We start from the raw sequence: 15333 nt of genomic DNA, 5'->3' as shown, positions 1-15333 counted from the left end.
ATCCTCTGGAGTGTGTATGAAAGATCATAAGCGAACCGTATGATGAGATTTGTTTTGGCCACTATATGACAATATATTATGTTCGTTCCGTTCCCTTGACCCCCACCTGACCCCAACACAACAAACTGAGGGGCAGGTCCACCCGCCTACCTGAGAATTATCTAAATAATTGACCACTTCCCTCCGCACAGTGTCGGCCATCTGTTGAATGCCTGCCACATACACGATTTAGCTCGGCCTGTGTCAATCAATCTAACGCTATAAAAAATTGATAACAAATCTAATTCGGCGTGTGTCGTTACAAATTACTTCCACTCGCAAGCGAGAAGCGTTGAGTATCCAGCAGAATGTAAAACATCCTGTACCTCATTGCAGAAATACAACCCTGATGGAGATAACGAATATCGGAGTTCTGTATAGGAGACGGGTGTCCTACATAGGAGATGGGAGGCCTACATAGGGGATGGGAGGCCAACATAGGGGATGGGAGTCCAACATAGGAGATGGGAGGCCAACATAGGGGATGGGGGGCCAACATAGGGGATGGGGGGCCAACATGGGAGATGGGAGGCCAACATAGGGGATGGGGGGCCAACATAGGGGATGGGAGGCCAACATTGGGGATGGGGGGCCAACATAGGAGATGGGAGGCCAACATAGGAGATGGGAGGCCAACATAGGGGATGGGGGGCCAACATAGGGGATGGGAGGCCAACATAGGAGATGGGAGGCCAACATTGGGGATGGGGGGCCAACATTGGGGATGGGGGGCCAACATAGGGGATGGGGGGCCAACATAGGAGATGGGGGGCCAACATAGGGGATGGGGGGCCAACATAGGAGTATGGAGGCCAACATAGGAGATGGGAGGCCAACATAGGAGATGGGAGGCCAACATAGGGGATGGGAGGCCAACATAGGAGATGGGGGGCCAACATAGGAGATGGGAGGCCAACATAGGAGATGGGGGGCCAACATAGGAGATGGGAGGCCAACATAGGGGATGGGGGGCCAACATAGGGGATGGGGGGCCAACATAGGAGATGGGAGGCCAACATAGGAGTATGGAGGCCAACATAGGGGATGGGGGGCCAACATAGGGGATGGGAGGCCAACATAGGAGATGGGAGGCCAACATAGGGGATGGGGGGCCAACATGGGAGATGGGAGGCCAACATAGGAGATGGGAGGCCAACATAGGAGATGGGGGGCCAACATAGGGGATGGGAGGCCAACATAGGGGATGGGAGGCCAACACAGGAGATGGGAGGCCAACATAGGAGATGGGAGGCCAACATGGGAGATGGGAGTCCTACATAAGGGATGGGAGGCCAACATAGGGGATGGGTGGCCAACATAGGAGATGGGAGGCCAACATAGGAGATGGGAGTCCTACATAGGGAATGGGAGGCCAACATAGGAGATGGGAGGCCAACATAGGAGATGGGAGGCCAACATAGGGGATGGGAGGCCAACATAGGAGATGGGAGGCCAACATAGGAGATGGGAGGCCAACATAGGAGATGGGAGGCCAACATAGGGGATGGGGGGCCAACAAATGAGATGGGAGGCCAACATAGGGGATGGGGGGCCAACATAGGGGATGGGGGGCCAACATAGGAGATGGGAGGCCAACATAGGAGATGGGAGGCCAACATAGGGGATGGGAGGCCAACATAGGAGATGGGAGGCCAACATAGGAGATGGGAGGCCAACATAGGAGATGGGAGGCCAACATAGGGGATGGGGGGCCAACATAGGGGATGGGGGGCCAACATAGGGGATGGGAGGCCAACATAGGGGATGGGGGGCCAACATAGGGGATGGGGGGCCAACATAGGAGATGGGAGGCCAACATAGGGGATGGGGGGCCAACATAGGGGATGGGGGGCCAACATAGGAGATGGGAGGCCAACATAGGAGATGGGAGGCCAACATAGGGGATGGGGGGCCAACATATGAGATGGGAGGCCAACATAGGGGATGGGGGGCCAACATAGGAGATGGGAGGCCAACATAGGAGATGGGAGGCCAACATAGGGGATGGGGGGCCAACATATGAGATGGGAGGCCAACATAGGGGATGGGGGGCCAACATAGGGGATGGGGGGCCAACATGGGAGATGGGAGGCCAACATAGGAGATGGGAGGCCAACATAGGAGATGGGGGGCCAACATAGGGATGGGAGGCCAACATAGGGGATGGGAGGCCAACACAGGAGATGGGAGGCCAACATAGGAGATGGGAGGCCAACATGGGAGATGGGAGTCCTACATACGGGATGGGAGGCCAACATAGGGGATGGGTGGCCAACATAGGAGATGGGAGGCCAACATAGGAGATGGGAGTCCTACATAGGGAATGGGAGGCCAACATAGGAGATGGGAGGCCAACATAGGAGATGGGAGGCCAACATAGGAGATGGGAGGCCAACATAGGGGATGGGTGTCCTGTCTTGGAGCTTGGGTCCTACATTCGATATGGGAGGCCTGTATAGGAGATTGGGGGACCTACATAGTGACTATACAAGGTAATTATCCTACCTGGAAATAATATAACTAAATGTCCTGGTGACATTAGGGTGTCTCTGAAGCCGTGTTGACGGAGCCTTCTTCACCACATAATCCAATTCCCAACAGACGAAGATCCTGCAGAGCTAACGCTCTTCAGCTGCCCTTCAGGGAGAATGTTCGCACAGTTCAAGAGGCCTGGTATTATCGGGCTGAATGAGACAAATTCAAATTCGCATCAGCTGGGCTAAGATGGATTTACGAAGAGAAATTTCAAAAGGATTTAGGTTAAAAGGGTTCATGCGGCACATTTCTAGTTCCTGAATGGTTGTGAGTAAGACATTATTGTGACCAATACTTGACGAAACTGCTGGCAGTTAAAGCGTCTTCATGAGTTGATTGTTTCCCAAATAGTGAGTTTGACCACGGCGCTTTAATACTCGGGCTCACTGGTCTCTTCATCTTGTAATGTCATTTCACCATACTTTGTCGCGATGAGGGAATTTTTGCCTTGTTTGGCTATTGCACCTTTAAATATAACGTTGTTTGAAGCATCAAATGCAGAACGAAATGTTCTTCTTCTCGAGACCAGATAATGCTATTAGACTCTTTTGATCCCCTAAATAGCCACGTGAGCTCGTAGAGTATGCTTTTACAGCATTATATTAGTGTCGCACTATTACTGTCCATCAGGTTGTGGTAATTTGGGTCACGTCAAATCTTTCTCTTGCTTGGCTGTACGTCGCGAAATCCAATTTGTTTCTGTGTTGGGTAACTGTGCTTTGGTTTAAGCGTAACTGTGGATGTCGGAGACATGGAGAGCGTGCAGAGAAGAGGGAGATGGGAAGGTCACGTGCTTTCACAAAATGGTCGCCAGCAAAATGAATATATGTCCTATCATTTGGGATATTGTGGAGTCTAATCAGTTGGAAAACAGCTGGGTTTAGTAAGTTGGGAAATAGTCGAGTCTGATCAGCTGAGATCCCTTGCAGTCTGATCAGTTGGGATCCCTTGGAGTCTGATCAGTTTGGAAAGTGTTGAGCCTGATCAGTTTGGAAACTATGGAGCCTGATCAGTTTGGAAACTGTGGAACCTGATCAGTTTGGAAACTGTGGAGCCTGATCAGTTTGGAAACTATGGAGCCTGATCAGTTTGGAAACCGTGGAGCCTGATCAGTTTGGAAACTATGGAGCCTGATCAGTTTGGAAAGTGTGGAGCCTGATCAGTTTGGAAACTGTGGAGCCTGATCAGTTTGGAAACTGTGGAGCCTGATCAGTTTGGAAAGTGTGGAGCCTGATCAGTTTGGAAAGTGTGGAGCCTGATCAGTTTGGAAACTATGGAGCCTGATCAGTTTGGAAACTGTGGAGCCTGATCAGTTTGGAAACTGTGGAGCCTGATCAGTTTGGAAACTATGGAGCCTGATCAGTTTGGAAAGTGTGGAGCCTGATCAGTTTGGAAACTGTGGAGCCTGATCAGTTTGGAAACTATGGAGCCTGATCAGTTTGGAAAGTGTGGAGCCTGATCAGTTTGGAAACTATGGAGCCTGATCAGTTGGCATCCCTTAGAGTCTGATCAGTTGGGAAACTTTGGCGCCTAATCAGTTGGGAAATTGTGGCGCCTAATCAGTTGGGAAACAATGGAGCCTAGTCAGTTGGGAAACTGTGGCGTCTAATCAGTTGGGAAACTGTGGCGCCTGATCAGTTGGGAAATGGTGGCGCCTAGTCAGTTGGGAAACAATTGCGCCTAATCAGTTTGGAAACAACGGAGCCTCATCAGTTGGGAAACAATGAAGCGTAATCAGTTGGGAAAAAATGGCGCCTAATCAGTTGGGAAACAATGGCGCCTAATCAGTTGGGAAAAAATAACTCCTAATCCGTTGGGAAACAATTGCGCCTAATCAGTTTGGAAACAACGGAGCCTGATCAGTTGGGAAACAATGAAGCGTAATCAGTTGGGAAACAATGGTGCCTAATCAGTTGGGAAACAATGGTGTCTAATCAGTTGGGAAACAATTGCGCCTAATCAATTGGGAAAAAATGGCGCCTAATCAATTGGGAAACAATGGCGCCTAATCAGTTGGGAAAAAATGGCGCCTAATCAGTTGGGAAACAATGGCGCCTTAACAGTTGGGAAACTTTCGCGCCTGATCAGTCGGGAAACTATGACACCTGATCAGTTGGTGACCTGTGGCGGCTGATCAGTTAGGAAACAATGGCGCCTAATCAGTCGGGAAACAATGGCGCCTTAACAGTTGGTGACCTGTGGCGCCTAATCAGTTAGGAAACATTGGCGCCTGATCAGTTTGGAAACAATGGAGCGTAATCAGTTCAAAAATCGTGGAATGGAGTCATGTGGGTAGGTGTAGTGCCTTATCAGCTGGGAAGTCGTAGAACCTAGTCAGTTGGGAAACAAAGGAGACTGATCAGTTGGGATCCCTTGGAGGTAGGAAACTATGGAGCCTAATCAGCTGGGAAACTGCTGATCGGGATCAAAACCAGAATGTAATGTGGAATCGTCATAGACAAAACAACGATGTGCCTGTCAAACGCTGATCTACGCCATATCGTTTGGGTAGCCAGAGTGGTTAAAGCATTTGGCTCTTCACGCCGAAATACGGGTTCGATTCCCCATTATACCGTTTCAAGGTGAGATTTTCGACATAACACAGAATCATCGCCGCTACCTTTACACAATTTGAGTTTTAAGATCCGGTTATTTGTAACAATACGAAGTAAAATAACGGACAGATTGCACAACGGTGTGTGTTGTACAGTTATTCCCATACAGTTCTCATTCAATAGGGAGTGAGGGAGTGAGTATGGTTTTACGCCACTTTTAGCAATATCACGGCGGGGGACACCAGAAATAGGCGTCACACATTGTACCCATGTCGGGAATCGAACCCGGGTCTTCGGCGTGACAAGCGAACGCTTTAACCTCTAGGCTACCCGACCGCCTCCCCCATTCAATAGTGAATGAAGTGGCCGCTGGATTTTCACTATCGCATACAATGTGTGGAGGATTTTATAGAATGGAAATACGTGTATTGTTCTTAGATGTAACTACATCAACTTGTCCCAATCTTGTGGTTATGTTCTCAAATATAGCTGTCAAAAGTATTTGCTACCACGAAATAACACTGAAGCTGATTGGAGAACGCGTTGACGTTTGCTATGGGAGCGTAGCTGGAAGGGCTGGAATGTTGCTAAAAGCGGAGAAAAACTCACTAATTCTCACAGTCAATGAAACTTGATGTTCAAAAGGCTCACCCTTGCAACCGCAACGCCTGGATATATACTACTCGAAACAAGATAAAGCACACCTCCAATTGGAAGGCTGCAACACACATGAAAAAGTCGGGTTCTTTAACTTCTTTTGAGTAGTATATATGAAAGTAGACGCTCCCAAGCCCGACATTAAGTACCACATGCAATCAGATTAAAACGTGCACCTGTAGTGGAACGTGCAGTTCGCCTGATACCTTGACAGGCGGCTGGCATTTCACGATATGCACGTGCATCTCGGACAACACGAGAGACTCCCGCTGTGTTGCAGGCGCAGACCTGCTGCCTCCAGTCCACTGAAGACCTTCTTAGTAGAGGGCCTTGGAGCAGATCGATCTTGCGCAGGATTAGTCAACTCCGATGGGAGACAACGGAAAAACGTTATGTATGGAAGTCTTTCGGAGACATCTTCATCACCGCCAGATGAGCTCAATTTCCTTCAAGCCGCTGGTCTCGGTCTGAAGTAGACTATATACACAGAGGAGGCACAATTTGTGAGGAAAACACATAACAAATCGGTGTAGCTTTGCAGTGGTGAACTCATTACGCTGACGGCTCCCGTGCTGCCAAAGATTTGTATTGCAGTGAGAGTCTGTGGTACGTTTCCTCGTTTTGAAAACATGATCAACATGGATTGAACGTTATGAAGCGTGCATGACCTCTCAGATAGAAAATGAATGCAATCAGTTGTTAAAGGTACAAGATCACAATTGTGCTGGGACGATTTGTAGCTCACCAGGACTGAAGGTATACATGGGTGAGCGTGAGAATAAATGAAAAAATAAATCCAATTCAAGTCTCTACTGATTTGGCAATTCTGAAATTGAACATTATTCTGGAGTACATTTGAATTAAATTTTATATTTTGCTCAACCCATGTGTTGTTTGTTGTTTGTTTGTTGTTTAACGCCGCACTCAGCAATATTCAAGCTCTATGACGGCGGTCTGTAAATAATCGAGTCTGGACCAGACAATCCAGTGATTGACATCATGCGCATCGATCCACGCAATTGGGATACGATGACATGCATCAACCAAGTCAGCGAGCCTGACCACCCGATCCCGTGAGTCGCCTCTTACGACAAGCAAAGTCGCCTCTTACGGCAAGTATGGGTTGCTGAAGACCTATTCTACCCCGGATCTTCACGGGAGTTAACCCCTGGGAGTGAAGGAGTAATAATGCAACGTCGCATCGGCTTTAAATCCACGAAAACGGGTTGCGGATTATTTATTTTTTTAAAACAAAGTTATTTCGAATACTTTACCATAGAAATAATATATTACTCAACATTTCCTGAGGACCAAATTAGTTTATTGTCAAAGGTGCAGGGCTTAGCAAATGTTGAGTAGTATATTTAGAACTGTTTTATACATGGACAAAAAGCCTAAGTAGGGATCTGTCAAAATGGGACTCGGATTTTGTCATGGTATTTATTTTTTGCACTTGACCTTCTCATTTTGAACTACATGTAAATAATAAGTGTGCGTGGTGTGACGCGTAATACTACCAGGATATTCGGTGGTTGACAGCATGAGTCAGGAACCACGACACCGGGATACAATCACAATCATATTGGAACCATCTGATTCCCATGTATCGCCTCGGCATGGGAACCCATTCAGATATCAGCACGCACGCACGCACGCACTATTGAAAGGATACAACGTTTCGGTTTGTTGGGATTATCGCTGCTTCATACAGTCTTTCGGATGTCACGATGTGTCAGCTTGATGTGGGAAGTAGGTCTTCGAATTTACCACTTTGGTAAAACCCACGGAGACCGGTATGGTGCTGACAAACCTAGATATTGCAAATCAAGACATCAAGGAATGTTAGCTTGGTTGGTTGGTTGGTTTGTTGTTTAACGCCGCACTCAGCAATATTCAAGCTATATGACGGCGGTCTGTAAATAATCGAGTCTGGACCAGACAATCCAGTGATTAATATCATGAGCATCGATCCACGCAATTGGGATCGATGACATGCATCAACCAAGTCAGCGAGCCTGACCACCCGATCCCGTGAGTCGCCTCTTACGACAAGCAAAGTCGCCTCTTACGGCAAGTATGGGTTGCTGAAGACCTATTCTACCCCGGATCTTCACGGGAGTTAACCCCTGGGAGTGAAGGAGTAATAATGCAACGTCGCATCGGCTTTAAATCCACGAAAACGGGTTGCGGATTATTTATTTTTTTAAAACAAAGTTATTTCGAATACTTTACCATAGAAATAATATATTACTCAACATTTCCTGACCACCCGATCCCGTTAGTCGCCCTTTACGACAAGCATAGTCACCTTTTACGGCAAGCATGGGTTGCTGAAGACCGGTAACCTCCCAAAACCCCTACATCCCATTTCCCCTACAGCTTAAGACAACAAAGTTCACGGTCCATGGCACTGCTAATCCCTAGTCTGTTACCTATTTCATACAATGGAACAACCCAAGAAACTCGAATAGATTGAGATAAATATTTAATTACGATTACGATATTATTCAAAATTCATAATACATTATAACAAAATGTTCATTTTTCAAAATTCATAATACATTATAACAAAATGTTCATTTTTAATCTCAACTGTAAATCGTCTCATCTCAGTTTCTCAGTGTAATATTTGTTTCTTCCTATTGTTATTTTTGTAATTTCTAAAAATTGTCTTCTCATCATACAGGCATCTTTCATTACACTTACATTATTTTATTTTTTTTTAACTTTCCTTTAAGTCCCCTAATCCCCTAAAGCTCTACCCCTTTTATTTCTACTACCTCTACTCCAGACCTTAATCTCTCCTTTAGGTGAGTTCATAATGCCAGACAGGTAAATGCCGCGTGTTGTTTTAACTAATTGTAGGGGAACTGGGTTGTAGGAGAAATGGGATGTAGGGGTTTTGGGAGATAACCTGAAGACCTATTCTACCCCGGAAGGAATGTTAGCTAATCCTACCTAGGTTGGTTATGTGCGATGTTTTCACCCTTGGACTGTTGTTTTTTCTACCTTAAATAATTACATTTAATACTACCTTAAATGTGATATGGGATATCTGTCCACTGATGACGCTCAGCTTTCTAAAGGTCAGTTAGCTTGGCGAGTTAAGGAAGAAGGACAACAGAAGTGGTCTTCGCATACCATGAACAGGTCACCAAGTTTGACCACCCGATCCAAATTAGTCGCTTCAAGATTCCTGGGAACATCCCAACCCGGAATAACGGGGTAATTATTACAAATTTGAAACCTCATGATGCGCGTTCGGTTCTAAATTCAATTTAGCGCGGTTAAATCTACAGGAAATAATGACTGGTCGTACAAGCGTTGGCATTGAAACCCTGATAACATAACCTCAGAAAAACGAATGTGGTTTGCATGAAGACACCTCTGACAATAAGAAAACATCAAAAGTTTATCCTGTATGATCAAAACAAAAACCTCAGATGCACTGAATTTGTGCAAAAGCAGCAGCCACAATAAGTGTGTATGTGCCGAGTCAGGAATACAATTCCACCTTATGATTGATGATGAAAATCGTCACTGTCAGTCCAAACGAATCGGGGCACGGGTGGCCTAGTCGTCTCAGGCGCCGCGATTCGGTGTGCAGAGTTGCGTCCCTTGGGCACGCCAGAAACCTATGATTGTGGGTTCGAATACCGGTTATGTTTCTAGGTTTGTTAGCACCATACCCATGCTCGTGGCTTTCACTGAAGTGGTAAACGTCTCAGACCTGCATCACTTCGGGCTTTCCTCCCACATTAAGCTGACACGCCGAGATATAACTGGAATACTGTTGAAAGCGGCGTTGAACCCAAACTCACTCATTCAGCACTGTTGTGAGAGATGAATAAGACACGTTAAACCCATAACCTTAATCCCCATGACGTGTATACTCTTTGGAAAAAAACAGCGGATTAAAAGCGGCGTTAAACCCAACTCACTCACTCCAAACGAATCATTCATGACAAATCATCAATAGCTGGAAACCCCGCCACATGCCCAGTATGTCGTCTGATCTGCTGAATGGGCAACTGCAGTTTAAGGCTTGAACTGTACTTGACGCCCAAATATGCTCCAGTGGGTTCAGATCAGGGCCCATGGCAGGCCACGGCAGTGTTGCCACAGCCTCATTCTGGAGAAAAGCTGTTGCTGCTCGGGAAGGATGTTGCCAAGCATTGTCATCCACGTACACAAGTCGGGTGGCGAGTGGGTGGTTGTCGAAATACAACAGCTGTTTGCAGGACGTTACGAATGTACCGATCACCATTGAGGTTTCTTGGGTGGTGACAAGATCCAGGTGACAATAGTGTGACAGGCAATCCAAAACCATTACCAAACTTCCACCATACGGGGTCGTAGATATCATGTTCCTGGGTGTGTAGGCCATATTCCTATGCTTCCAAACCCTCAATCAGCCATCCGTGACATGGACCAGGAACCTACTCTCATCGGACCAATGGACTCTTCGCCATGTTCTCAGATTCCAAGCTCCTCGGGCCAAACGTCATGCTAAACAATTCTCCGATGATGATCGGCAAGGGAGGGACGCTTGATTACCCTTCTGGACTTCATTCCCGTCGATTTCAGTCGATTCCTCACTGTTCTGGTTGACATCCGTGTATTGGATAACCACTGGCGCTTCAGAACAGGAGGGGGGCGGTCGGGTAGCCGCAGGTAGCAGGTTCGAATCACCATTTTTGCAAATCCTTGATCCGTCGGCGCCCCACCAATCCTCCTGGGTTTCACCAAGTTCTATATAATCTCAGGTTTTCCTTCCACGTGAAGCTAACACACCATGAAATAACACACCATAAATATTGTTTAGACAGCGTTCAACGATTCCCACTCATTCACACTAAGCTCAAGCAACTTCCCCATTTTCAACATAGTTCCAAGCTGCTAATAACTTAGATTACCATACAGGGGCGGTCGGGCAGCCTAGTGGTTAAAGCGTTCGATTCCCGACATGGGTACAATGTGTGAAGCCCATTTCTGGTCCCCCTCGCCGTTGGAATATTGCTAAAAGCGGCGTAAAACCATACTCACTCACTCACTCACTCAGAGCAGGAGGTGTTGCAAATGGTTGACGACGTACAAGCCGAGGCAGTCCCATGTCCTGACGCCTTGACGTCATGCGGGGTCTTCCTGACCGTTGGAGATCCTGTACAGCATTGGTTTTCGTGTTTTCTGCTGATAACGGTATAATGATGCCCTAGTTGACGACCAGTGCCTTGTGCGTCATGCCTTCTTTTGGGCCTTCTTCGGGCCTTGTTCGCAGATAATACTTCAACAATGCAAGCCAGCGACCTTAAATACCCACAACTGCTGTGTAAAAATGCATGGGTGGCATGCTGCACGTGTGTGTCGTGCTGTGATGTGACGTCACAGCTGCCATTGCGCTGTCCTTTCATTTCGACGTAACACCAGTCTTGACACATCCATCACGAAATTCGCAGTTGTTGCGAACGGGGATATTTCAGTGCTAATTATTTCCTGGGGTGGTGAACATAATTCTTTGTGTTGATTTTTAAATTCTCACAAATTGTTTCATGTATAATTAGCCATTAGCTTTATCAACTCTAGGGGTTTACAAATGTTGCAATTTCCTCAGATATCAGTGGAGCTATAGAGCAATTTTTGTTGTGTTTTTTGTACTTATTAAATTATTTCCAGATTAAAGCTGCATGAATACAACAGCCATTCAAGAGTAAATTCACAGATGGGTACTTTGAAATAAATGTCTCTCACCAAGAAGGCATGCATAGCCAACGTGATTGGCTGTTTCCTGGTTTTTGAAGCTGATAACGCTGCCAAACTTTTCAATATGGCGATCATCACCAAACTATTCGCCATAAGTCGCCTTTTGTCGTGAACGCTCGGAGAAGGGTGTATTCAAAGCAAAAGATGAGTAATATATAATATGATCCCTGCAGGTTTCCGTATCTCGGAGAATAAGGCCAGAATAGCCAACGTCTTCCCCAACACGCCATCCCAACATGCTACGTGAATTACGTTACGTAACCAGGTTTTTGCGTGCCGTAACATGTAGCTCAATCACACCCTTGTCAAGCTTGTCTTGATTTAAATTCTTTGTTCTCAAACAGCAGTAGTCAGAGCCTCTTAGGGCGAGCTCTTTTCAGCGTCCAAAATGCAGATGCACTGTTACAGAGCTTCTTTCCCTTCGCAGTTTCACTGCCGACTGTGTGACAAATTATCTATCAAGGAGGTTCTTGTGATGGATATTTCAATTTAGCTTCCTATTTTCGCCCTCTAATGGTATAAAGAAACCCTGATAATGAAGTTCTGTGATTTTGATGGCTTAAATTTGATTGAACTACAAATATGTCTCCCGTTGATTGGTCATTTGATCAACCACAACAGGAACGGACCAATGGCGAGGCTCTTATCTTATGATGAGCACCCAGTGGGCACATTGGACGTTTTTTCAGTCTATGGCATTGTATTTTTATACTGAAATAGGAATGAATTGTCTGTAGTCTGCGTATTTGACATCAACTCAAGTATTGAATTTCAGAAAACATTAAAAGTGAGTGCTATCAAGATGTTTCAATGCAATGTTAACATGCGCAAAGGATGCCACAAAATATGATGCAGTTACGTACATCGATAACTGTGACATGAATAGGAGTGTGTTTTTGTCTCGTGCGGACAGCACCTGATAATGTGTCACGTTGGAAGCTGACAACGTTGCTTTTTTTAATGTACATCATCGGCTTTTAGTTGCAGGTCATGAGTGATGCTAATGTGATGGGAACCTGCGCCGCGGATGTGTTCATCTGCATCGGACAGACACCTTGGGGACGTCTGAGAAACACTGTGGCAGAGTAGGGGGCAGTGGCCGGGGTGCTGTCATTGGTTGAAACAGAGGTGAGGTGAGGTGAAATTGGGTTTAACGTCGCGTCCAAGATTATTGCACTTATATAGCGACGTGCATGCACGTGTATGTGTGTGTGTGGCTGCTTGTACTAGTCCGGACTGATGCCGATTTATAGTGCTAGCTCACTGAGATACCATGCCGCAGTTTAACATGAATACCCCACTCAGACACAGTATACTGACTCCGAGCCGACCAGTCCTTGTTTTAGCCCCTTAATGCCGAGCGCCAGACAGGGTAACAACAAGTACAATCTTTTAACGTCTTTTTGTATGACGCGGCCCGGGATCGAACCCTGGACCTTCCGCTCTCCGGGCGGACGCTCTACCACAAGACCACGGAGGCGGTCGGTTGAAACAGAGACTGGGGTGCTAACGTTGGTTGAAACAGAGACTGGGGTGCTAACGTTGGTTGAAACAGAGACTGGGGTGCTGACATTGATTGAAACAGAGACTAGAGTGCTGACATTGATTGAAACAGAGGGCTGGGGTGCTGACGTTGGTTGAAACGGAGACTGGGGTGCTGACGTTGGTTGAAACAGAGATCGAGTGCTGACGTTGGTTGAAACGGAGACTGGGGTGCTGACGTTGGTTGAAACAGAGATTGGGTGCTGACGTTGGTTGAAACGGAGATTGAGTGCTGACGTTGGTTGAAACGGAGACTGGGATGCTGACGTTGGTTGAAACAGAGACTGGGGTGCTGACATTCGTTGAAACAGAGACTGGGGTGTTGATGTTGGTTGAAACAGAGACTGGGGTGCTAACGTTGGTTGAAACACAGATTGAGTGCTGACGTTGGTTGAAACAGAGATTGGGTGCTGACGTTGGTTGAAACGGAGATTGAGTGCTGACGTTGGTTGAAACGGAGACTGGGATGCTGACGTTGGTTGAAACAGAGACTGGGGTGCTAACGTTGGTTGAAACAGAAATTGTGTGCTGACGTTGGTTGAAACGGATATTAGGGCCCTGACGTTGGTTGAAACAAAGACTGAGTGCTGACGTTGGTTGAAATGGAGATTGAGTGCTGACGTTGGTTGAAACGGAGACTGGGTGCTGACATTGATTGAAACAGAGACTGGGGTGCTGACGTTGGTTGAAACAGAGACTGGGGTGCTGACGTTGGTTGAAACAGAGAGCGGGGTGCTGACGTTAGAAACAGAGACTGGGGTCCTGATATTGTCAGAAACAGAGACTGGGTGCTGACATTGATTGAAACAGAGGCTGGGGTGCTGACGTTGGTTGAAACAGAGACTGGGGTGCTGACGTTGGTTGAAACAGAGACTGGGGTGCTGACGTTGGTTGAAACAGTGACTGGTTGCTGACGTCAGAAACAGAGACTGGGGTGCTGATATTGTCAGAAACAGAGACTGGGGTGCTGATATTGTCAGAAACAGAAACTGGGGTGCTGACGTCCGAAACAGAGACTGGGGTGCTGAAGTTGGTTGAAACAGAGACTGGGGTGCTGACGTTGTCAGAAACAGTGACTGGGGTGCTGACGTTGTCAGAAACAGAGACTGGGATGCTGACGTTGTCAGAAACAGAGACTGGGGTGCTGACGTTGTCAGAAACAGAGACTGGGGTGCTGACGTTGTCAGAAACAGAGACTGGGATGCTGTCAGAAACAGACTGGGGTGCTGTCAGAAACAGAACATGATGATGGCAATTTTTCAGTAACAACACCGACTCAGGCTCGATGATTTGACTGATTGCTTTGTCTCCGTACGTTTTAATAATATCAATCACCGGTTTGCCTGGTCCAGAGTCAACGTTTACAGGTCGCCGTAATATAGATGGAATACTTCGAGTGAGTTGTTACACAACAAACAAACAAACATTTCACGTTCGCGTCTTGAACTATTGCTACTTGTGGTGTATAGCCCATTTCACGCACCTACGTTTTGAGACCAGATATAAAAAACAGTTAATAGTACACGTAACGGTGCCTTCTAGCCAGACGCAGTAATGCATCTTCGACAAGATATGTATACTTAACGTTAATTTCACAGTGTTATAGATTTATCGCAATGGCGAAAATAATATCTTCGAGGAACGTGTAGAATTAACGGATTAATAATAGCCCCCTGTCAGAAGAAATGAGACATTTTACTCCTAATATAACAATCAAATAGCCCTCTTGCTCGTAATTCCCCTTAAAACAGACACTGAGACAGAAATGTGCTTGTGATTACAGAGGTGGTTGGCTATAAATCAAGGCAGTCGGTATAACGGCGCATATCTGTCATAAATCTTAATCATTCTATTAAATTCGTGACTATACGAATTAAGACGAAGACGTGTCTTGTTTAGTTATTAATTTGCGTGCCCGACGTCGGAGTGGCAGACGATATTGTTAATCACGCCAAGTCTCGCGCATCTCGCGAGAATTGCGACACTTAAAGTTGCAGTTGAGTTCCACAGCATTAAGGAACCCTTGCATGTAAGAGGTTTTGTTCAGTAGGGCCTATTTGGATTTATGTAAAATTGACATTAAACGTAGTGGAAACTTAATGGCCGATGCACACAGGGAGGCATGGTTTGTAATCGCAACCGGGTGAGAAAAAAAGACCTTAAAATATTCGGAAAGTGTGATGTGCATATCGCACTTAAAATAACAACAATACGAGACATGCGCGGGCCGACTTTTATCACGGAC

General features: G+C 46.5%; 1 protein-coding gene across 1 annotated transcript; it reads right to left on the bottom strand.

Annotated features, from left to right (window-relative positions):
• Positions 1–452: 452 nt before the first annotated feature.
• On the bottom strand, positions 453–2297 carry LOC125372175 (formin-2-like). Its single transcript, XM_048381341.1, has one exon. The coding sequence runs from the start codon at positions 2295–2297 to the stop codon at positions 453–455; it is 1845 nt and encodes a 614-aa protein (XP_048237298.1).
• Positions 2298–15333: the final 13036 nt, after the last annotated feature.

The sequence above is a fragment of the Haliotis rufescens genome, unplaced genomic scaffold (assembly GCF_023055435.1).
Source record: "Haliotis rufescens isolate VD_foot unplaced genomic scaffold, xgHalRufe1.0.p SCAF_38, whole genome shotgun sequence".
Taxonomy (NCBI): domain Eukaryota; kingdom Metazoa; phylum Mollusca; class Gastropoda; order Lepetellida; family Haliotidae; genus Haliotis; species Haliotis rufescens.
The sequence above is the reverse complement of the archived record's forward strand: the minus strand, read 5'-3'. Positions and strand labels throughout refer to the sequence as shown.